The 24,086-nt window shown below is 41.4% G+C and overlaps 1 protein-coding gene across 14 annotated transcripts in view; it reads right to left on the bottom strand.

Moving 5' to 3' along the window:
• Window positions 1-24,086, bottom strand: part of STARD13 (StAR related lipid transfer domain containing 13) — a 521,208-nt gene that overhangs the window by 24,030 nt on the left and 473,092 nt on the right. For 13 of the 14 annotated variants that reach the window (XM_064586208.1, XM_064586209.1, XM_064586211.1 and 10 more), the window contains 2 exons: window positions 19,271-19,334; window positions 296-1,689 (listed from right to left, as the gene is read on the bottom strand). In XM_064586208.1, coding sequence (XP_064442278.1) covers window positions 296-1,689; window positions 19,271-19,334 — 1,458 coding nt within the window. The remainder of the gene's footprint in view (window positions 1-295; window positions 1,690-19,270; window positions 19,335-24,086) is intronic. The other variant, XM_064586214.1, reaches the window with a different exon arrangement.

The raw sequence follows: 24,086 nt of genomic DNA, 5'->3' as shown, positions 1-24,086 counted from the left end.
CCCGGACGGTGCCTAGCACTGTGCTTTGCACATACATTCACAACAGTTTTTTGAGTGAACATAAGATTGAATTAAAGGACAAAGACTCAGAGGAATGAATGTGAGTTAACATGGATTCAATCACCATAACATCTGTAGAAAAGATACACTTCCGTTCAAATAATTCCTAACCACATGTATCACTTCAGACAGTGTCAGGCACTTAGGAAGTGCGCTGTAAATGTTCGTTAGATAAACAGACCATAATTATTATGGAAATGGATTAAAAATCATTTCAGAAAATCATGCCACCAACCTGTTTGGCCTGGTCAGAGAGGCCCCTACACCGGAGTCCCTCCTCTCTCGGACCCCAGTGGCCTCCGACTCATTAAGAGATGTTCCATCTCTTTCCACGTCACTGGGTGTCGTCCGACCTTCCGAGACAGAGTTGCCTTCGAAGTCTAAGGTGATCTGATTAGGAGATGGGAAGGGGCATAAGCTGGGTTCTCCAACCAGTGCGTCATGTGTTTGCAGTTCAGGCAAGACATTTTTTGACCAGTCATCCACTACTTCTTGGAGCCCGTTGACATGGTGCAGAATGTCATCTAAATGGGGGAAGAGGTCATCTTTCTCCAAGTCCAAAAGGTCTCCTGTGCTGGCGTACAAATGGGAGCCCGGGACGTTGTCGTAGATACTGACTCTGCTTGCCCTGTGGCAGGACGCCATGAGCCTGGGCTCCCTGGCCCCGGGGCCCTGCTGTCTGCCCAGGGAGATGCTGCCGGTCCTCCAGTTAACCCCATTGCTACTGTCTGTTGGCGAGAGGCTTTCGATAGAGAGCGCCTTGGGGAACGTTCCCGGTTTGTGATCCTTGGGGATGTGCACCACCAAGTTCTCCTGGGAATGGAACTCGTGTGTGTGGTTTCCGTCGCCGGCATCCCGCAGTGCTGTCCCGGCCAGCACGTCCAGGTCTTCCAAGTACATGCCCCCGCGCTTGTTGGCCTCCTGGCATTTTCGTTCCTTCAGGCCGGGCGTGCTCACGCCACTGCTGCTCTTTTCCGACTGGCTGCTCACCCCGCTCCATTTGCTGGCGCTCAGGAGCCCTTTGGGGCAGGCAGTGGGGGGTGAGCTCCGGAGATCTCCGTTCGGTATGGGGACGCACTGCATGGCCTTGAAGGCCTCCGGCTCCTGCTGCAGCACAGGCCCGCTGATCACCAAGCCCCCGGTCCGCCCCGGCCCCTTGGGCCTTCCGTGTGCCCCCTTCCCTCTGAGAGTCTCCATGCGCTTCAAAAATGACTTGGCTCTGGCCCTGGTGGGTTTCTCATTCTTTGGGTAGCTGAGAGCGTCTCTGGGGGACTGCGGGAGGCCGCCGCTGACGAACGTGGCGTCCAGCATGACCGGGCTGTCGGGGCAGGGCTGGCCGGGGCAGTCGAAGGGCGCCCGGCTGGTGCCGTGGCCGCTGCCTGGCCGGCTGCGGCCGTCACTCCCTCCGCTGCTTTCACTGTGAATGGAGCAGACCTCGGGCTCGCTCAGGTCGGTGAGGACGCTTTCACTGCTCGTGGTGTTTCTCATCCTAATGTCTCCCGACGACCCATGTCTGTCTCCTCCGGGGAACAGTGTGTGCAGGTCATCCACGCGAGACCACCGGCGGCTGGTTCTTTGGAAAGTCCATTTGTTGCTGATGCAGAGATCTTCCTCATCTGAGTCGTCACCCTGAAAAAAATTAAAGATAATGCTCATTTCCAGGCAGCTCGGATGCAGTGGGAAACCGGGTGAATGCGAGGCGAGGTACCCCCCCCCCTTCCTTCCTCCCTTCCACGCGTTCCCTCTGGCCGGCCCTCTGTCCTTCCGCCATCTTTCCTTGTCCCGTAGGCCCTCCTCCCTCTCCTCCCTCTCCTCCCTCATGGCTAGAGGATCTCTTCTCAACCTGCCAAGCTTTCTTCCTTTCAGTTTTCATAGAGTTTCTGAATCCTTCCTTCCTAAGTTTTCCTTGACTGATTACAAAGAGGTGTAATTACCATCTGACTAGACATCTAAATATAAAACACCTGCAGCTCCCTTGTTCAGAAACTTAATCCTGCCATAAAAGGCACTTACTTCTTTCCTGAAACCTCTTCACTGAGCCCCAGGACCCTATTTCCAGCTTCCCTCTTCTGAACCTGAGCATCAATCTGTCTCAAAGCTAACACTCCTTATTTTAGTCTCCCAAACCTGATTCTTACTGTGTATTCCCCTGTACAAATTAATGGCAAAATTACCTACTGAATTCCTCTAAGTAGAAACTTGGGAGCCATTCTAGACATCACTAGTTGAGGAGAGTCCAATCCAGCCTGCTCTGCTTGGCCAGCCTTCTTGTTTTTAATCAACTGTGCATCGAAATGCCTTTTGGCAGGACATGCATCTCTGGGCTGCTGCAGCCCGCACTGCTCTGCCCTGTCTCCCACTCTGTACCTCACACATTTCTCTGACCTGTCTGGGTGCTGCCTGAGTATGAATCCCCTGAGAGATGCCAGTCTGGGCTCCCTGTGGCCAGAGACGGCCTCATTGATCTTTGCAAATCCTTACGGCCCAGGACAGACCTTGGCCTAGGGCAAAAAATAATCTCCTTCCAAGGTGAATGGATTCATCGTCTTCTTCCCCCTCCTCGTCATGCATATTACCCAGACCCAATCCCGAAATGACTTCCAGATCTGTTCCCTCATTCATATCTTCATTCCCATTCCCTTTGTGTAGGCCCTTGGCACCTCTGTCTGGGTCTACTACAGTAAAAGCCTGGCTAGAATCCTTGTCAGCAGTGTCTTCCGCATCTAACAGCTTTCCACAGTGTAATCCAAACACGATCATGTCATTTTCCAGCTTCAAAGCCTTCAGCTTCCCTTGGCCTTCCTAGAAGTCTTCAGCATGGCATTCAAAGCCCTTTCAACCTGCCTGCCATGTACTATTCTTGCCTCATTTCAGTTGTGTCTCTCAAGTTCACTGCACTCTGCTCTCTGGCTCCAAGGCAATGACCACTTTCTCCTCCGAACTCTGTACCATTTGGATTAGATCTTTGTTGTAGCATTTATTCTAATGATAACTTAAGCTCACGCCACTCGTATCCACTGTCAATCCCTAGAGGTAAGCTCATCAAGAGAAGGGCTTGTATTTCGGGGTCTTATTCGTATTTATATCCTCCCCAACGCCAAGCACATAGTAACTGCTCCATATTTTTGTTTGTTATTTGAATCAAGTTTATTTTTTTTTACTTTGGCATCTGGTTCTAAGATCTGGTTCCAAATTCTGGTAGCTCCAGTTAAGAGCTTTGATGGTTGTTTGCAAATTGCTTACTCTCTCCTAAGTAGGTTTCTATTACTCATGAAATGGGACTACAAACAGGCCCTGCCTCATAGGTTTGCTGCGGGAGTTAAATGAAATAATGCATTTAGTAGGCCCTCACTGTTATTTTCCAGTGTTGACTCAAATGCTTATCTATTTGTTGCCTATCTAAGAAGATTGCTTACCTATCTTTTTACATATCTAATGCCCACTTTAACTCCCCTTAATTTTTAATATATTCTGGTCTCAAAGAAAAGTAAACAGATGTTCAGTCAATAAATATTGGCATCTCCCCATTCTCGCTTATTTCTTGAAAATCTAGGTTCATACGGGTGGGACTAAGTGACAAATTCAAACATTCATGTATGGTAGAAGGTGGAAGAAAGTAAAAATAAACTAAGGTACTAATGGAGAATTACACAGCTTTGGGATCCCACTGGGAAATTAGCTTTGAGTTAGAAAAAAAGTTATATAAAGCTTTGGCAAAAGAGTTTAAAAAGATGCACTTGGGGGCACCTGGGTGGCTCAGTTGGTTAAGCGACTGCCTTCGGCTCGGGTCATGATCCTGGAGTCCCGGGATCGAGTCCTGCATCAGGCTCCCTGCTCAGCATGGAGCCTGCTTCTCCCTCTGACCCTCCCCCCTTTCATGTGCTCTCTCTCTCATTCTCTCTGTCTCAAATAAATAAATAAAATCTTAAAAAAAAAAAAAGATGCACTTGGTACAAGTGGAAAAAAGGAAAGATTCTAGGATGATGAATCAAAGTTACACTTTGTAGCATTTTCAGTTTCTCTTTCCCTGTGATTGATACAACAAGACATGACATTTGAGGGCTGTTTATATATCAGGCACCATAATAGGTTGAAGCTTGAGCTCACTGGATTTTCGTATCACATTTCAGGAAGGTAGTGAAAAGGAGTTGATATTACATTATCATTCTGAAAGGCCCCTTTCAGCAAATACTTTTTGAGAAGGCCAGAAAAGGATATACTTTTAAAGAAAAGGTAGATATTTTAGATTGAAACTATGATGTTTAGTGTGGACTCCAAAGAATTCTCTCTCAAGCTAGACCAAGCTCGGTCCCTGATGTCAGCAAACCACATACTAGTTGGATACGGATTCCTTTATTTTGGTCAAGAAAAGATGCTGAGCTGGGCACTGTGGACTGGGACTGGAAAGTCTGTCCCTATCTGCTAGACTCTAAGAGCTTATTGTACTAGCTTTGAGCAACAGGCAGGTGTTTACAACCCAACCAAGTCATGTGAAACAGTGGCAAACTCCTGGAAAAAAAGGCCAACAGCTCAGGGAAATTTTGCAGTATTTAGGTCTTTTGAACCAAAACAAACAAATTAAAACCAAAGCAATAAAAAAAAAAACAAAAACCCAAACAAAACAAAGAAAAAAGAAAAAAAACACCCATTCTCCTTTTGCACCTTGTGCATATAATTATCATAGTATGTCCCAAGGGCTGTGACATGATTCTGGTTTTTTTTTTTTTTTTTTTTTGCCAGTGCAGGATCTTTCAAGCTATTGATAGTGACATACAATAAAAAATTTTCCATCACAGCTTAAGGCACATATATATTACAATAAAAAAACAAACAAGCTAATGCTATAATAATTATCCTTGTTTGTACTCTGATATTTTATAATCTAGTTTAGTCTGTTTCATTTTTAAAAAATATTGTTTCTTACCCACCCAACTGATTTCACAACCCACCAATGGGTCGTGATCCACCATATGAAAATCACACTGCACTAAAGTTTTTTTTTTTTAATACATCAGGGCCCAGCAGACTATCATACATAAAGCAGACTCTCCAGTAATAATTGTGGGAGTGTACTGATTAAGAGATATTGAGATTTCACTGTTTGATAGTTTTTTTTTTTTAAAGATTTTATTTATTTGACAGAGAGAGACACAGCAAGAGAGGGAACACAAGCAAGGGGAGTGGGGGAAGGAGAAGCAGGCTTCCCGTGGAGCATGGAGCGTGATGTGGGGCTCCATCCCAGGACCTGAGATCATGACCTGAGCCGAAGGCAGACGCTCAACGACTGAGCCACCCAGGCGCCCCGTTTGATAAATTTTTTGAGGCTAAAAACAAATAGTTTGATTATTTAGAAATGCAAAATGGAAATCTCTAGGAGTCAGATGTATTTATGAGAAAAGGACACACCAAACAAACTTTAATTTCCCATCTCAACAGTTTAGTAGACCATGGAAATCCAGACACTTCTATCAAAAGAACTGACAAGAGGTCCTCATGATATTGTTGTGGCCAAGATGGCTAATTGTGTTTGATACTACAGAGAGTTTTGTTGGTAACTGGTTGAGTAGCTCACACCAAAGAGTGTGATCAAAAGGCTGAATGCAACTAAAGGAGAGATGTCTGAAGGATGCTTCAAAGTTATGTCCATTTTAAGAATAACTTGAATAAGCCAGGAGAACTCATGTTTTCAAAGTATGAATATGGCACAAGGTAATTCACTAAGTGATCTTGAACAAGGTACCCTTTTTGAGAGTCAATTTTCTCAGCTGTAAATGGGAATGATAATAATTCACATCTAGCATTATTTGTCCACACAACCAAAAGAGATTAAATGTGAAAATGCCACATAAGGGCGCCTGGGTGGCTCAGTTGGTTAAGTGACTGCCTTCGGCTCAGGTCGTGATCCTGGAGTCCCGGGATCGAGTCCCACATCGGGCTCCCTGCTCGGCAGGGAGTCTGCTTCTCCCTCTGACCCTCTCATGCTCTCTCTGTCTCATTCTCTCTCTCAGATAAATAAATAAAAGCTTTAAAAAAAAAAAAAGAAAATGCCACATAAGCCTTAAAGGGCAAGATAAAGCTAATTATTGCTGTTAGATACTGGTGATATTGAGATGTATAATGATCTTAACAGAATTGAAGGATGGCCTGTTAATAAGATGAAATTTTTGTAAAGTGAAATATAAGGACCCTAACTTCAAAAATCAACTATAGAGCGTGCAGGATGGAATAGATTTAGTTTAATCTATTAACTGCAGTTCCTATTCATAGCTTTGAGAGTTGTAGTAGATTTCAGCTTAATGTGAGTTAACCATGTAATGTGGTTATCAGACCGAGACACCAACTTTAGGATGCCTGACCAGAAGCATGGATCTCAAGACTCTGAAGGTTGCAGCCCCACTGTGTTTTGCACTGGTCACATACATCAGAAACAAATTTTAAGAGGCACATGGAAAGGATTTTCCTGTATTTCTAGAGAACAGTAATCAGGATGGCCAAGGATCTAGGAACCACAACTTCCTGTGCACGATGATTGAAAGAACTAAGAGCTTGGTTTAGAAATGAGAAATTCTATAGCAGTGCTATTCAAAGTGTGGTCAAGGGGCTGCCAGTCCCCAGACTTAGCAATCTTCAATGAGATAGGTACAGACCTTAGGAGTAAGCATTAAAATAGTTTGTCACCATTTAGCAAGGCTGTGTTCTCCAAATTAATGAGCAGGGGCTCGGTCTTACTGAACAGGGTAGAGACAAGTTTGGGTGTCACACAAATATTGCAACATGTGATATTTCAAGATTAGTTCATCTATCATAACACAAAGTATATCATGTACAGGATCTAATGTTTCACAGAAAGATAACCATGGGAATTGGCTTGTGATGAAGGACTGAAGATGAGTTTTGAAAATACAGCTTCACTTACTTCATTTTGAATAGAAGGTAAAAAGGAATATCTTAAGCTTTTAAAAATTACTTTAAAACCTCTTCTTTAATTGTAGTCAATATACTCTGTGAGACTGGTTTCTTTATGATGACTAGTATTAAAACAAAGAAACATTCTAGATATACATTCTTCCCCGTGAGTATAGTGTTGTTGGCAATCCAGCCTAAATTAGGTAACAAACAGGAAACTCGCTGTCATGAATACTCATAGTCCTAGCATTTGAACAAAGTGTGTGAATAGGCATTTAATATGGGAAACTGCTATGTCAAAGTAAACTTTTTGTTTGGTTATGACAGCCGAACAACAAAAAGGCTATGGGTATAATGATTCTTCATATTAACTGCCTATACATATACTTTTAATAAAATTGTGAACAGTTTTCATGAACTCTTCTATTTCCCATTATATTTGGTTTGATTATATTCATTGGAATGCAACTTTTGTGTTAGTTGAGGCTAATAATAAAACAATGAGGCTTATATTTTCTATAATTTTTTTCATTTCATATTTCTAATAATTCATTTGTACTGAATTTTACAAAAAAAATCTTAGTGGCAGGCTGGAAATTAAAAATAAAACAAACAGAACCCCAAGTCACTCAGTGTAGACAGTCTGAGAAACTTTGTTCTAGATTGAGCAGAGGTCAGAAAACTTTCTGTAAAGGGTCGGATAGTAAATATTACAGGTTTCTGGGGCGCGCGGTTTCTGCCACACCACTCAACTCTGCTGTTATAGCCAGAAGAACGATCACAGCTTTGTTCTAATACAACTATCACTTTCTTTACAAAAACAGGAACAGTGGTTTGCCGACGCCCAATCTAGAGGTTAGAGCTGAAGGGTTGCCGTACGAAAAGTGAAATCTATATTTTGGTGCTTCTTCAGAGGAAACAGCTAGAATCCAATCGGCAAGTTTACATCAAATCAGCTTTTAGCTTATTATTTGGAAGACTTCTAGTAATTAGAAATAAAATAAATTGCCTTGCAATGCAGTGAACTCATCCTGTCTGGATGCTTACAAACTGAGGCTGAGCGACCTATGAGCGATGCTCTCGGAAGTAAATCCTGTGGCGGACAAGAGGCTGGAGGAGATGACAGAACATCCCTTCCAACTCAAAGATCCTACGGTTCCAGGATATTCCCATGCAATTATCTTCAATTCAAGACTGTAATACTCTCCAGGTAAGTGAATGCTGGAATAAGATGTAATTTTTCTCTCATTTGACCCTGCAGTTTGGAGCTGCAGAGAGGTGTCTAATTTGGTGGGAGTGACGGGGGCTTGTGTGAAAGGTGCAGTGGGTGGAGTGGAACAGAGAGCGGGCCCCTGGGCAGCCCTGCAGCTCCCCTGAAATGCTGACAGGCGTCCAGGCCAGGAGAGGCTGCCTGCAAGGTGGCTATTAGTCATGGTTTCTGGGTTGCTTTCCACCTTTGGTTGTGATTTCAAAGAGCTTTATTAAAACCATAACTTTAACCAGAACCTTTTGAAACCATTCTTTCTCTCTTGGGAAATCTTAGGGAAGAGTCTTGTGTGCCCACGTGTCCTTCTCTTTCCTCATTTAACAGATAGCTTTACTGGAGTCTTCGGCCTCTGACTTTAACTTTGAATAGAAGTCATACCACATAAACACTCACCATAATTGGGGGATTTTAAAGTCATCATGAAGCAAGGGTGAACCGTGTAGTTAATAATGCAGAGGAAACACTTTTCAGAGAACAAGTAGGTCTGCCTGTACTTTGGAGTTTTTAATTTTAGATGGAGTGCTGATATTTGGCTTCTTCTAAAAAATGAGAACATTCTTAGTTGAAATTATATATTCCTCAGAGACAAACGCCAACCAGACACTGCAAAAGAATTTTTTTTTTCCTGATGGAATTTGGCCATGTCTTTACACTGGAAACAGGAGCCCACACAAGTCCACAGCTGCAAGAGGCAGCTAATCCACAGTTACACAGAAATTTAGAAGTATATCTTCCATTAGAGTTAACTGGAGCTGAGTGGCTAAGTGCACCTGTTCAGAAGCTGGAATGTACCATTTGCAGTGCTGCACGGGGCTGGGGGGGGGGCACTGCTGGAATGCCTCTTGGCTGGGTTTTAGTAAGTCTTTCGGTGAGGTGTGTGGCCAAGATTGAGAATGCTCTTCTCTACCTGACTCTCCCAGAGACAGGAAAAGTTACCTTGAATCTCTGAAGAACAGTGTTTCTCTTCTGCAAAGAGAAAATCTTGTGGTACTATCTTGATGGGGGAAGGCAGGTGTGATTTCATTTTTCTTGGGGCTTTACAAGTAGCATTTGATGCACAAGAAAAGTGCATGCCTAACTAAGTATGAAGGAGGCTTCACTATCCTCATCTATTTGTGGGCTTGTTTTTCTCTCTTGGGTGAACCCACCAAACTCTTCAGAATTAAAAAAAAAAAAATCAAACGAGAAGGAAATGCCAAGCAGAGCAATGAGATTCACTGAGAGAGATCCAGAGATACATTCCCACGAAGACATTAAATAAATTGTGGCCCTCTGTACAGATGGCAAGAAATACCCCTCTTCTAAAAACAACAATAAAAACATATAACCGTATATATTGCTGGGGAAACTGTCTCAGGCCAAGCACCAGGAGCTCACTCAGACTCCAGTAGTTTCTGAATTCTTTGAAAGGCAAAGAGGGGCAGTCTGGTGCCCAAATATCTGAGGTCAAACCCTGCCTATTTCTGCGTGGCTTTGAGCAAGTTACTACCTCTGCGTCTGTGACATGGAGTCCGTGATGAGGAACAGGGTCTGACATGCTCCGTGTGAGTGTTTGTTGCCCCCCCCACTACCCTCCCCCCCCCCCCCCAGCGAAGCCACTACACGCAGCCCCTGCAGAGGCCCCAAACGGCGAAAGAAAGATTGTGGCTCTGGACAGTTAGGCAATGTGGGGATGACCTTCTGCAGAATTACGCATGTCTGGGCCTCTGCAGATGAGAGATGAGGATTATATTTTTATTTCTTGGATTGCCTAAAATGGGGACGTACCTAGAGGAAATGCTGCTGATCTTTTTTTTTCTTCCAAACAAATTTCGGAATGATTGCAGTGTTACAGGGTGCTTTCCTCAAGTTTCACTTTCTATATTTGAAACACTTGGCCTATTCCTAGTCTGTATTTATTTTTTGTAATTTTTTTTTTTTTGCAGTAAAATAAAGGATGAGCCTATGACTTGTGAAAGGGACAGATGACAGGAATGCATGCCCCCACACAGGGTCTCCTGCATAATTGCTTCGACCACAGCCCCGGGATGCGGATCATTACTGAGATCCACAGGGCGGTGGAGACCACATGTTGAAATTATTTATTTGAAAATTCAGGCCATGTCTTCTCAATTTACAAAGTGAAAAGCAGTATTTTATTCGGGTGCATGCACTTTGAGGCCTCTAGCTAAGCAGGGGCTGTCTGGGTGTGTACCACTACATCCAACATCAGGAATAAATTAAGAATGTCAGAAAGACTGAAGTGACCAATTCACAGAGGAGCTTTTGTGAAGGTAACCCATAAGGAGCCCCACAAATGGCATTTGGGCCCATCTCACATACGGGTTTCTGAAAAGCTGGTGATAGGGTGAGAATCCAATCACTCTGCTTGGTTGAAGACAACTCATGTCATTAGCTTTTGTCTTCTGTAATACACTGTAGCCACAGATCTGTATAAGAAGCCGTACAGACCAGCCACGCTCTAGACTCACAGGCGTGGCTGTGTTAGTTTTAATAAGAACCATGTGTTACAACCAAAACAACATCTGACCCTCATGCTTCAAATAGTATATATGCTTCTCAAGGGGTCTATTCAGCCAGGCAGCTGCTGGGACATTTATTCCCACATTTTTAATTTGTCTTCGGCCTAGACAAATTGCTCATATTTTAATATTTCTCTGGATATTGTTTTTCACTGTTTTGCCTCATTAGCTTAAATCTTTTGGTTTCTAACTCAAATCCCAAATTGTTTTTAAGGTGAGGTCAACCAAAATTCATTTGCTCCCTCCACCCCCTTTGGGTTCTATTTTAGTACAGAAATTCAAGTTAAGGTTATTTTTAAAGATTAGGTTACTCAGGAGTGAGTTAAAATCCATTGGATTTAATGATTTCTCTGTGTAGACCAGGATAAAGAGCACTTTCTTTTGACTAAAAGATGTTTTCTCTGCTTCTTCAAAATACACTGAGGCTTGACTTGTTACATACTGGAGAGGCGAAATGAAAAAAGTAGTTAATGATCTTAATTCTGAATTTCCTAAAAGGATCAATTCAGTGAGAGAGAGAGGTCTTTCAGCACAGTGGTGGCTATGAGCCTGGGTTTTGGAGTTAGGCATGCCTGAGTTTTAAACCCGGCTCTGCCGCCAGCTGAAAGATCATGAACAAATGACAACATGCTCAAGTTTTACTTCCCTTCTCTAGGAAACAGAGAATCCCTACCTCAGTGGATTAAATGAGATCACGCATGGTCAGTACATAACGTAGCTCCTAGAAAACAGTAAGAGCTCAATAAAGTTCAGCTTTACTTCAGAACCGAACTCTCCAGTCTCATTCATACAGACAGAATAGCACATGCGAGTCCTGGAACAGGGAGGGAGCATAGTGACTCTTAAAATGGAATGAAATTCCTTGTGACTAGAGAAAAATGCACGTGGGCAGGAAGGGTGAGGAGGAGGCAGGCTCAGCATCTTGTTGCTACACTCCCTGTCACCCCCTCAAACCCATTATGAAATGATCCTGCCCGAGGATGAGCACATCTTCAAGCGTACTTGGAAATGAAATGCCATTGAAAAGGACGAAGCAGAAGACATTTGGCATGGACCCAGGGGTTTGTCTCTGCATCCTCTTAATCTACGAATCGCCGTGAGTCTGATATGGAGTGGATATTTACAACTAAAGAAACTTCTAAAAGATGACCATAAAGAAGACATGTTATATCTTTATGCAAACACTCTGGTCAAAACTACAGCAGGCTTAGGAGCAAGATGGCGGAGGAGTAGGAGACCTGGATTTCGTCTCCTCTCAGGAATTCAGCTGGATAGGGATCAAACCATTCTGAACACCTACTAACTCAACAGGAGATCGAAGAAAAGAAGAGTAGCAACTCTCTGAACAGAAAAGCGAACACTTTCTGGAAGGTAGGACGTGCGGAGAAGTGAATCCGAGGCGATATTCGGGAGGATAGACGGTGGGGGAGGGGCCTCCGTTTGCTGCTTCTGGCAAGTGATAGAGCAGCAGAGCATAAAATCGGAACTTTTAGAAGTCGGCTCCGCTGAGGGACCTTGCTCCAGTGGCTAAGCGGGGGGTGGAACCCTCGTGGGACAGTGTGGTCTCAGGACCCTCAGGGTCACAGGAAGACCGGGGGGTGCCTGAGTGCGGCAGAGCTCCCAGGAATTGGAGCGGGAAGCCGGCTGCAGAGACGGAGCCCAGGCGCGGGCTCTCAGCTCGGGGTGGCCATAAACCGTGATCCGCGGCACAGCCGGGCCACTGCTCCTCCAGCAGGGACCCAACAAGCGGCAGATCCGGGGAGACTCACCTTCCTCCCTCCTCATGGGAGGAGCCGTGCGGGAGTGCACCGCAGGGATCTGCTGGGTTTGGAGACTCCACCCGGGGTCGGGTGCCAGAGATAGAAACGCTTGGTCACAGGCCGGGTGAGCACGGAGTGCGGCCGGAGACCGTGGAGCCGGGAGTGACTGACGGCTTTTCTCTGGGGACTCACTGAGGAGTGGGGCCCCGAGTTCTCGGCTCCTCTGGGGCGGAGATTGGGAGGCCACCATTTTCACTATTGGCCTCCAAAGCTGTACGGAAAGCTTGCAGGGAACAAAAGCGCCCGAGAGCAGACCCGAGCAGATTACTTAGTCCAGACACAGCAAGGGCAGGGCAATTCTGCCTCCGGCAAAGACATTTGGGAACCACGGCAACAGACCCCTCCCCAGAAGATCAGCGAGAACAGCCAGCCAAGACCAAGTTTACCGATCAATGAGAACGGCAGAACTCCAGCACTAGGGGAATACTGCACATAGAATTCATGGCTTTTTTACCATGATTCTTTAGCCTTTCAAAGTTATTTTTTTTTAACTGTCTTTTTTTTTTTTATTTTTCTTTTTCCCTTTTTCAACCAACATCTTATCAATCCCTTTTTTAAAAAACATTTTTATTTTTCATTTTTAGAGTCATATTCTATCCCTTCATAGTAGTTACCCATATTTTTGGCATATATATATATAAGATGTTCTCTCTTTAAAATTTTGAGATAGTTTCTTCTAACAGATCAAAATATACCCTAAATCTCTAGTGTATGGTTTTTTTCTACTCCCCTGCATGATCACATTCTCTCCCTTTTTTTCCCTTTTTTAAAATCCTCTTCTTTCTTTTTTCAAACAACTTCTTATCAATTCCTTTTATAAAATTTTTTATAATTCCCATCTTTACAGTCATATTCCATCCCTTCATATCAACCCTTATTTTTGTATATATATAAGTTTTTCTTTCTTTAAAATTTTGGGAGGCACTTTCTTCTAACAGAACAAAATACACCCCAAATCTAGTGTGTGGCACTGATCTGTATACCAGCCTGATCATATTTGATCACATTCTGTTTTTTTTGTTTTGTTTTGTTTTGTTCTGTTTTTGTTTTTATCTTTCCCTTTTTCTTTTTTCTCTCTTTCCCTTTCTTTTCCCACTGCTTCAGGTCTTTTCTGATTTGTTTAGAGTATATTTTCTGGGGACGTTGTTACCCTGCTAGCATTTTGTTCTCTCATTAATCTATTCTCCTCTGCACAAAATGACAAGACGGAAAAAATCACCTCAACAAAAAGAACAAGAGGTAGTACCGACTGCCAGGGACCTACTCAATACGGACATTAGTACGATGTCAGATCTAGAGTTCAGAATCATCACTTTAAAGATACTAGCTGGGCTTGAAAAAAGCATGGAAGATATAAGAGAAACCCTTTCTGGAGAAGTAAAAGAACTAAAATCTAACCAAGTAGAAATCAAAAAGGCTATTAATGAGGTGCAATCAAATATGGGGGCGCTAACTGCTAGGATAAATGAGGCAGAAGAGAGAATCAGTGATTTAGAAGACCAAATGATGGAAAAATAAAGAAGCTGAGAAAAAGAGAGATAAACAACTACTGGATCACGAAGGCAGAATTTGAGCAATGAGTGATACCATAAGATGAAACCACATTAGAATAATTGGGATCCCAGAAGAAGAAGAAAGAGAGAGAGAGGGGCAGAAGGTATAATGGAGCAAATTATAGCAGAGAACTTCCCTAATTTGGGGAAGGAAACAGGCATCAAAATCCAAGAAGCACAGAGAACCCCTCTCAAAATCAATAAAAATAGGTCAACACCCTGACATCTAATAGTAAAACTTACGGAGTCTCAGAGACAAAGAGAAAAGCCTGAAAGCAGCTTGGGAGAAGAGATATGTAACCTACAATGGTAGAAACATTAGATTGGCAACAGACCTATCCACAGAGACCTGGCAGGCCAGAAAGGACTGGCAGGATATATTCAGAGCACTAAATGAGAAAAATATGCAGCCAAGAATACTATATCCAGCTAGGTTGTCACTGAAAATAGAAGGAGAGATAAAAAGCTTCCAGGACAAACAAAAACTAAAGGAATCTGCAAACACGAAACCAGCCCTACAAGAAATCTTGAAAGGGGTCCTCTAAGCAAAGAGAGAGCCTAAAAGCAACACAGACCAGAAAGGAACACAGACAATATACAGTAACAGTCACCTTACAGGCAATGCAATGACACTAAATTCCTATCTTTCAATAGTTACCCTGAATGTAAATGGGCTAAATGCCCCAATCAAAAGACACAGGCTATCAGATTGGATTAAAAAACAAGACCCATCGATATGCTGTCTGCAAGAGACTCATTTTAGACCCAAAGACACCCCCAGATTGAAAGTGAGGGGGTGGAAAACCATTTACCATGCTAATGGACACCAAAAGAAAGCTGGGGTGGCAATCCTTCTATCAGACAAATTAGATTTTAAACCAAAGACTGTAATAAGAGATGAGGAAGGACATTATATCCTACTTAAAGGGTCTATCCAACAAGAAGATCTAACAATTGTAAATATCTATGCCCCTAACATGGGAGCAGCCAATTATATAAGGCAATTGATAACAAAAGCAAAGAAACACATTGACAACAATACAATAATAGTGGGGGACTTTAACACCCCCCTCACTGAAATGGACAGATCGTCTAAGCAAAAGATCAACAAGGAAATAAAGACTTTAAATGACACACTGGACCAAATGGACTTCACAGACATATTCAGAACATTCCATCCCAAAGCAACGGAATACACATTCTTCTCTAGTGCCCATGGAACATTCTCCAGAATAGATCACATCCTAGGTCACAAATCAGGTCTCAACCGGTACCAAAAGATTGGGATCATTCCCTGCCTACTTTCAGACCACAATGCTTTGAAACTAGAACTCAATCACAAGAGGAAAGTCGGAAAGAACTCAAAAACATGGAGGTTAAAGAGCATCCTACTGAAGAATGAATGGATCAACCAGGAAATTAAAGAAGAATTAAAAAAATTCATGGAAACCAATGAAAATGAAAACACAACTATTCAAAATCTTTGGGATGCAGCAAAGGCAGTCCTAAGAAGAAAGTATATAGCAATACAAGCCTTTCTCAAGAAACAAGAAAGGTCTCAAGTACACAACCTAACCCTACACCTAAAGGAGCTGGAGAAAGAACAGCAAATAAAGCCTAAACCCAGCAGGAGAAGAGAAATAATAAAGATCAGAGCAGAAATCAATGAAATAGAAACCAAAAGAACAGTAGAACAGATCAACGAAACTAGGAGCTGGTTCTTTGAAAGAATTAACAAGATTGATAAACCCCTGGCCAGACTTATCAAAAAGAAAAGAGAAAGGACCCAAATCAACAAAATCATGAATGAAAGAGGAGAGATCACAACCAACACCAAAGAAATACAAACAATTATAAGAACATATTATGAGCAACTCTATGCCAGCAAATTAGATAACCTGGAAGAAATGGATGCATTCCTAGAGATGTATCAACTCCCAAAACTGAACCAGGAAGAAATAGAAAACCTGAACAGACCTATAACCACTAAGGAAATTGAAGCAGTCATCAAAAATCTCCCAAAAAACAAAAGCCCAGGGCCAGATGGCTTCCCAGGGGAATTCTACCAAACATTTCAAGGAGAATTAATACCTATTCTTCTGAAACTGTTCCAAAAATAGAAATGGAAGGAAAACTTCCAAACTCATTTTATGAGGCCAGCATTACCTTGATCCCCAAACCAGACAAAGACCCCATCAAAAAGGAGAATTACAGACCAATATCCCTGATGAACATGGATGCAAAAATTCTCACCAAAATACTAGCCAATAGGATCCAACAGTACTTTAAAAGGATTATTCACCATGACCAAGTGGGATTTATCCCTGGGCTGCAAGGTTGGTTCAATATCCGCAAATCAATCAACGTGATACAATACATTAACAAAAGAAAGAACAAGAATCATATGATCCTCTCAATAGATGCAGAAAAAGCATTTGACAAAGTACAGCATCCTTTCTTGATCAAAACTCTTCAGAGTATAGGCATAGAGGGTACATACCTCAATATCATAAAAGCCATCTATGAAAAACCTACAGCGAATATCATTCTCAATGGGGAAAAACTGAGAGTTTTCTCCCTAAGGTCAGGAACGCGGCAAGGATGTCCACTATCACCACTGCTATTCAACAAAGTATTGGAAGTCCTAGCCACAGCAATCAGACAACAAAAAGAAATAAAAGGCTTCCAAATCGGCAAGAAAGAAGTTAAACTCTTATTCTTTGCAGATGATGTGATACTTTATGTGGAAAATCCAAAAGACTCCACCCCAAAACTGCTAGAACTCATACAGGAATTCAGTAAAGTGGCAGGATATAAAATCAATGCACAGAAGTCAGTGGCATCGTATACACCAACAACAAAACAGAAGAAAGAGAAATTAAGGAGTCGATCCCATTTACAATTGCACCCAAAACCATAAGATACCTAGGAATAAATCTAGCCAAAGAGGCAAAGGATCTGTACTCAGAAAACTATAAAATACTCATGAAAGAAATTGAGGAAGACACAAAGAAATGGAAAAACGTTCCATGCTCATGGATTGGAAGAACAAATATTGTGAAGATGTCAATGCTACCTAGAGCAATCTACACATTCAATGCAATCCCCATCAAAATACCATCCACTTTTTTCAAAGAAATGGAACAAATAATCCTAAAATTTGTATGGAACCAGAAAAGACCCCGCATAGCCAGAGGAATGTTGAGAAAGAAAAGCAAAGCTGGCGGCATCACAATTCCGGACTTCCAGCTCTATTACAAAGCTGTCATCATCAAGACAGTATGGTACTGGCACAAAAACAGACACATAGATCAATGGAACAGAATAGAGAGCCCAGAAATGGACCCTCAACTCTATGGTCAACTAATCTTCAACAAAGCAGGAAAGAATGTCCAATGGAAAAAAGACAGTCTCTTCAACAAATGGTGTTGGGAAAACTGGATAGCCACATGCAGAAGAATGAAACTGGACCATTTCCTTACACCACACACAAAAATAGACTCCAAATGGTTGAAAGACCTCAATGTGAGACAGGTGTCCATCAAAATCCTAAAGGAGAACACAGGCAGCAACCTCTTCGACCTCAGCTGCAGCAACTTCTTCCTAGAAACATCGCCAAAGGCAAGGGAAGCAAGGGCAAAAATGAACTATTGGGACTTCATCAAGATAAAAAGCTTTTGCAAAGCAAAGGAAACAGTCAACAAAACCAAAAGACAACCGACAGAATGGGAGAAGATATTTGCAAATGACATATCAGATAGAAGGGCTAGTATCCAAAATCTATAAAGAACTCATCAAACTCAACACCCAAAGAACAAAGAATCCAATCAAGAAATGGGCAGAAGACATGAACAGACATTTTTCCAAAGAAGACATCCAAATGGCCAACAGACACATGAAAAAGTGCTCAATATCGCTCGGCATCAGGGAAATCCACATCAAAACCTCAATGAGATACCACCTCACACCAGTCAGAATGGCTAAAATTAACAAGTCAGGAAATGACAGATGTTGGCGGGGATGCAGAGAAAGGGGAACCCTCCTACACTGTTGGTGGGAATGCAAGCTGGTGCAGCCACTCTGGAAAACAGTATGGAGGTTCCTCAAAAAGTTGAAAATAGAGCTCCCATATGATCCAGCAATTGCACTACTGGGTATTTACCCCAAAGATACAAAAGTAGGGATCCGAAAGGGTACGTGCACCCTGATGTTTATAGCAGCAATGTCCACAATAGCCAAACTGTGGAAAGAGCCAAGATGTCCATCGAGAGATGCATGTATAAAGAAGATGTGGTATATATACACAATGGAATATTATGCAGCCATCAAAAGGAATGAGATCTTGCCATTTGCAACGACGTGGATGGAACTGGAGGGTATTATGCTGAGCGAAATAAGTCAAACAGAGAAAGACATGTATCATATGACCTCACTGATATGAGGAATTCTTAATCTCAGGAAACGAACTGAGGGTTGCTGGAGTGGTGGGGGGTGGGAGGGATGGGGTGACTGGGTGATAGACACTGGGGAGGGTATGTGCTCTGGTAAGCACTGTGAATTGTGCAAGACTGTTGAATCTCAGATCTGTACCTCTGAAACAAATAATGCAATATATGTTAAGAAAAAAAAAAAGAAGAAGGTAGCTGGAGGGGAAGAATGAGGGGGGGAAATCGGAGGGGTAGACGAACCATGAGAGACGATGGACTCTGAAAAACAAACTGAGGGTTCTAGAGGAGAGGGGGGTGGGAGGATGGGTTAGCCTGGTGATGGGTATTGAGGAGGGCACGTTCTGCATGGATCACTGGGTGTTATGCACAAACAATGAATCATGGAACACTACATCTAAAACTAATGATGTAATGTATGGGGATTAACATAACAATAAAAAAATTAAAAAAAAATTAATAAAAAAACCCTAAAAAACACAAAACTAGAGCAAAATGAAATGGTGAAATGAACGGACCTTGGCCTGGGTTTCCAATGGACATATTTGTGATGGTTATGATAAGAAGAAATATTTGGAGAACAAACATAGATGATCAGGCATTTCAGAATTTCACTTGGGTTCACGTGTCTTTAATCTATGAATGCAAGCTTCTTTTGTTAATACAGCCATGATCTTAGCAAGGTGGAGACACCTACCTTTTTCCTTTGGAAGTTCACATCAAGTTTCATTGAGGCACACTTGTTCAATGTATTTAGTCGTCTAAAAAGAAAGAAAAAGGTGATGATTGCTACCACTAAGAAACCTAAATTTTCTTTTCAGTTTTATAATTCTCATTTATTGCTAACGTAGTTGAAAGTGCAGAAACAAGAAGTTATATCCCAAGAAAGTACTGCACCTCCTCAAGATGCACTATAGAAGCGCTCCTATTGGTTCTCCAGCCCTCAGACTTGAGAAGACTCTGCCGTGGAGCCTACCAATCCCTGCTCATTCCCTAATCTAAACCCAGTCTTTTCCTGGCTTCCCTTTCCACCACTGTTGGAACCCATGAGCAGTCATTTTAGCCCTGGTCTCATCAGCCCCTCCATTCATTTGCCACCTCAACCAGGTTAGTCCCTAAATTTGGGTCAACTCAACCATCTGTCTTCTCCCCTGCTCTTGGTCTGTTGGGTATAAATGGAAAAATAACTCAGTGCTGAATTATACGTGCTATAGACTAAATTGTGTCCCCACCAAAACTTGTATGTTGCAACCCTAACCCCATGTGACTGTATGTGGACTAAGAAGTAATTGAGGTTAAATGAGGTCATAGGAAAGAGCCCTGATCCAACAGAATTGGTTCCTTATAAGGGGAGACACCAGAGGGCTCGCTCTCTCTGTCTGCCAAGTGAGAACGCAGTGAGAAGGTGGCTGTCTGCTAGTCAGAAAGAGAGTGCTTACCAGGAACCAAGCCCTGCTGGCACCTTAATCTTGGACTTTCCAGCCTCCAGAACTGTGAGAAAATAAATGTCTGTTGTTTAAGACACCCAGCCCGTGGTATTTTGTTAAGGCAGCCCGTGTTGACGAATAAATACATTTTGATTTTCAGCCTCAGCTGGGCTCCCAAATTTGCTACCCAGCATTCCTTTCATTTTTTTCTCTGGTTGGCTCCCACTCTCAGATTGTGAAAAATATCCCAGCTCCACAACAGAGGACTGAGCCGCTGCTGCCGATGAGAAAGTATAGCTGAGTATAAGCTATTGGACATGAATTCTTGTAATAATCCTTTCCTTCATCACACACACCAAACGGATGTTTCTCTTCTTTTTCAAAGCTAACCCTTTATTTAACCTTGTTTTTGATTTCAGCATCCACTGCTTCATCTGGGACCATGATACCTCATTCATTCCCTTATCTCAGCAGATTCTCTCAACTGCGTTCTTCTCTTTAAGCGTATCCCTATCTTGAACAAATTGACTAACCAATTAATTAGCTACCTAAATAACCATTATCACACAAACTATTAATTTTCCCTTCAACCCTAAATTTTTCATCAAGCAACCATGTACCTACCCCAATATTTCCTTCCTTATACTACTCAATCTGCTGAGAACAGTCTCAATTTTCATTCATTCACTCTTCAATCCATTACAATCCAATTTCATGGCATGCTCTTTGCAAATACCTTTACTGTTTTGTTTTATCTGATTACTTTTTAAACATTATACATATTGAATGCATATGGTTTAAAGAGTCAAACATTACCCCTCCTGTCCTTTTCCGTTTACCTCTCTTTGGAGGCAACTCTTTCACCTGTTTCTTTTTTTTGGTGTTTACCTCTGACAACATTGTTTATGCTGTTAGTTCTTGATTTTTCAGTTCAAATCATTATTTATTGATTTTGTTCTATGAATGATGAAGATATTTTTATTTTTTACTACTTATTCCCATCCCTCACCTTCCCCACATTCATACCCTTTATTTTATAATTATAGTTATGTCATAATTTCATAATTTTTTGATAAATCAAGATTCACTGTTTATTACATTTATTATTGACCATGTAAACACTGTTTATATGTATATCATACTCTGATTGCTTTGTCTTCTATTCTCAACTTTTCATTATCCCAGGAGTTAATATGCATCCTGTTTGTTTCCTTAGTTTTCAATGTATTTATTCTTAAATTCAAACTCAAACACTTTCTCAGCTATCTAACTCCCTAAGTGCATTAATCTATTAATATCTATTAATCTAATTTCTTGGTGATGTCTCTCTCAGAGTCTTCTGACCTGTTCTAGCTGGGGTTTGCTGCCCTTGTTGTTATTTTATTCTATTTTATTTTATTTTACTTTATTTTATTATCATGTGCTGCTCAGATTTCTCAGCACTCAGATTCTCAGATTCTCTTGGAGTATGTTTTCTAATATTCTGGAGCTGAGTTATGAAAGAGGCCAGAGAAACTCAATATTTGGAACGTAAGTAGACTGTCAATGAAGCCCCCATTTTTAATTGAGTGTCCCACCTTCAACTATGCCTGGTGTCCCCCAGCCTAGGGAACTTCTGTTTTAGCCTCTCCAGGAAAGAAACTTCTTATCTTGTGCTGATGGTGGGCAAGAAAAGTCTCCTCGATATAAATTGGGGGGAGTAAATTAAGGGCTCTAGCTACTTCAAAATAGAATTTCAAACAACCCTCTTCTTTTTAACCTACCTTAAACGTCATTCCCCATTTTGGAGCTTTTTAGGATTATTATGGAACAGACTGAGTTAGTTTATAACTTACTTCACTGACCACTTGGCTTTTATTTCTTGGGCTTGCCAAGTTCTCTACTACATTATTTCTGTTTTTCTGCTTTGAAAATTTTGTAGTTGTGGTGTCTTTCTCCTTTGCTTTTATAAAGGCATGTCTCTCTAAATCAGTGGGAATTTAGAAAGCAAGAAAATTCAGATGTTCAATTCCCACCTTTGACTGATGACTTTTTTTTTTTTTTTTTGTATTCTGGCTATGCATCAGCTTTAAATTTTCAGCTCAATGAGTTTTGGCAATTTTAACTACCCTCAAACAAAGTAAAGAACATTTTTTTCCCATAAGAAAGTTCTCTGTGCTCCTTTACCATCAGTTCTCCTCATCACCACATCCCCTCCCATCACCCCCAGGGACATCCTCTTTCTGATTTCTGTCGACCGCCCATAGAATGATCTTGCCAATTCTTGATTATCATAAAAATGGAATCACGTGGTATGCATTTTCGTGTGTCTGGCTTTTTCTCAGTCAACACACTGTTTTTGAGATTGATCCATTTTGTTGAGTATAGCAGTAATTATTCCCTATAATTGCTGAGCAGTTTTCCACGGCATGAAGATATACAACTGGCTTTGCATACTCTTTTGCTGATGGACATTTAGGCTGTTTCCAGTTTTGACCAATGACTTTTTGTTCATCAAATTTCATATCTTCTTTTTAGCAAAGGCCTATTTGTAGCAGTGGACACTAATTGCCACTCTCCATTCCTTGAAACTCTTCTCTTTGGCATTCAAGATCATGAATTCTCTCATCTCTCTAAACACTGTCTCCTTCCTCTTACCAAGCAGTACTTGCCCCTTAACTATTAATATTTTTTAGAATTTAGACTGTAGTCTTTGTTTTTCCTCTGCATGAGTATACTGAAATATCTTATCCCAGCTTAAATAAATTAGACTATGATGATGCCCAATCCTCTTTCTCTAGCCCAGACACCTCACTTGAGTCCCAGAGTTACTTTTCTAACTACTTACTAGTCTCACCCATTTGTGGGGTCCTGCTGGCCCTTCAAACTCAACTTTCAGAACTGAGCTCATTATATTCTCCTTAAAACCTGTTTCTTCTATTTAATGTCTTATCTTGATTAAGAGCAAGTAGGCCACCCAAACTGGAAAATGAAGTCATCTTGACACTCTTCTTTAAGATCTGTATTCATTTGATCACCAAGTCCTGTCAATTATACTTCCTTGACATTTTTGAAGTCTTGCCTCTCCTTTGGCCCTCCTTTGGTGCTTTCTCATCTTTTACCTAAAGTCAGGCAATAGCCTCTTAACTGGTTTCACTACCACTTCAAATGCTTCACATTGAAACCAGTTCTATTTCTCAACTTTTTCTCATGTCACTCATTTATTTAAAAATATTTGATGACTCCCCTCATTTTCAGCCATCTCCAGTTTATCCACTGACTACACATTCATTAGTGTCAAATATAATAAGCAACCCCAGATTAGAAACTGATCATTTAGTTTGAAGCTATCTTTAGCATGGGCTTGGCCTTTGCTCTTATAACTGACAGCCTATCTTTTTGGCCAGTTCCACATGTGTTAACATCACTGCCTAAGAGCTAAGAGTGGTATGTGAGGTAAATTTTATATATATATTCTCACTTGGATATATAATGAGATATATAACAGCTTAAATAAATATATGATATGTAAGAGCTTAAATAAGTCCAGGTAGCTCATTTGGCAGGTTTGTAACAAGTTTGTTTAGGTAAGGATTACCCATTATTTATAAAATTTACTTTGCTAATAAACTTGTTCTTCTATTATACTTTGGAAGCACAAACAAACCTTTTTATTCTATGCAAAAGTTTTTGATCTACTACATATACAAAAGCCATCAAAGGGTTCATCCTTTATATACCACATACCTGAATATGCTTTATACTTTCTGACACAAATAGGAAGTTCATTTATCATTTTTTTAAAGCTAGAGACTCAAACTAAATTTGACTATGTAGCTTTAGGTCCTTTTATCTCCCCTAAACTCAGATATTTGCTGGCACCTTAAGAATTGCTCCTCTACTTGGAGAAAATATTTGCAAAACCTGCATCTCATAAAGGACTTGTATCCAGAATAAAGAACTCCATAATAAATTCCATAATAAGTCAAAAAATCTGATTTTAAAAATGTGCAAAATATTTGACATACAGTTCTAAAAGAAGATATTCAAATGGCTAATAAGCACATGAAAAGATGCTTAACATCAGTAATCATGGAAGAAATGCAA

Source organism: Mirounga angustirostris, unplaced genomic scaffold (genome assembly GCF_029215605.1).
Source record: "Mirounga angustirostris isolate CCGP_5_RB_7025 unplaced genomic scaffold, mMirAng1.0.hap1 SCAF_3, whole genome shotgun sequence".
NCBI classification, from domain to species: domain Eukaryota; kingdom Metazoa; phylum Chordata; class Mammalia; order Carnivora; family Phocidae; genus Mirounga; species Mirounga angustirostris.
Note: the sequence above shows the minus strand (reverse complement) of the source record. Positions and strands in the feature narration are given on the sequence as shown.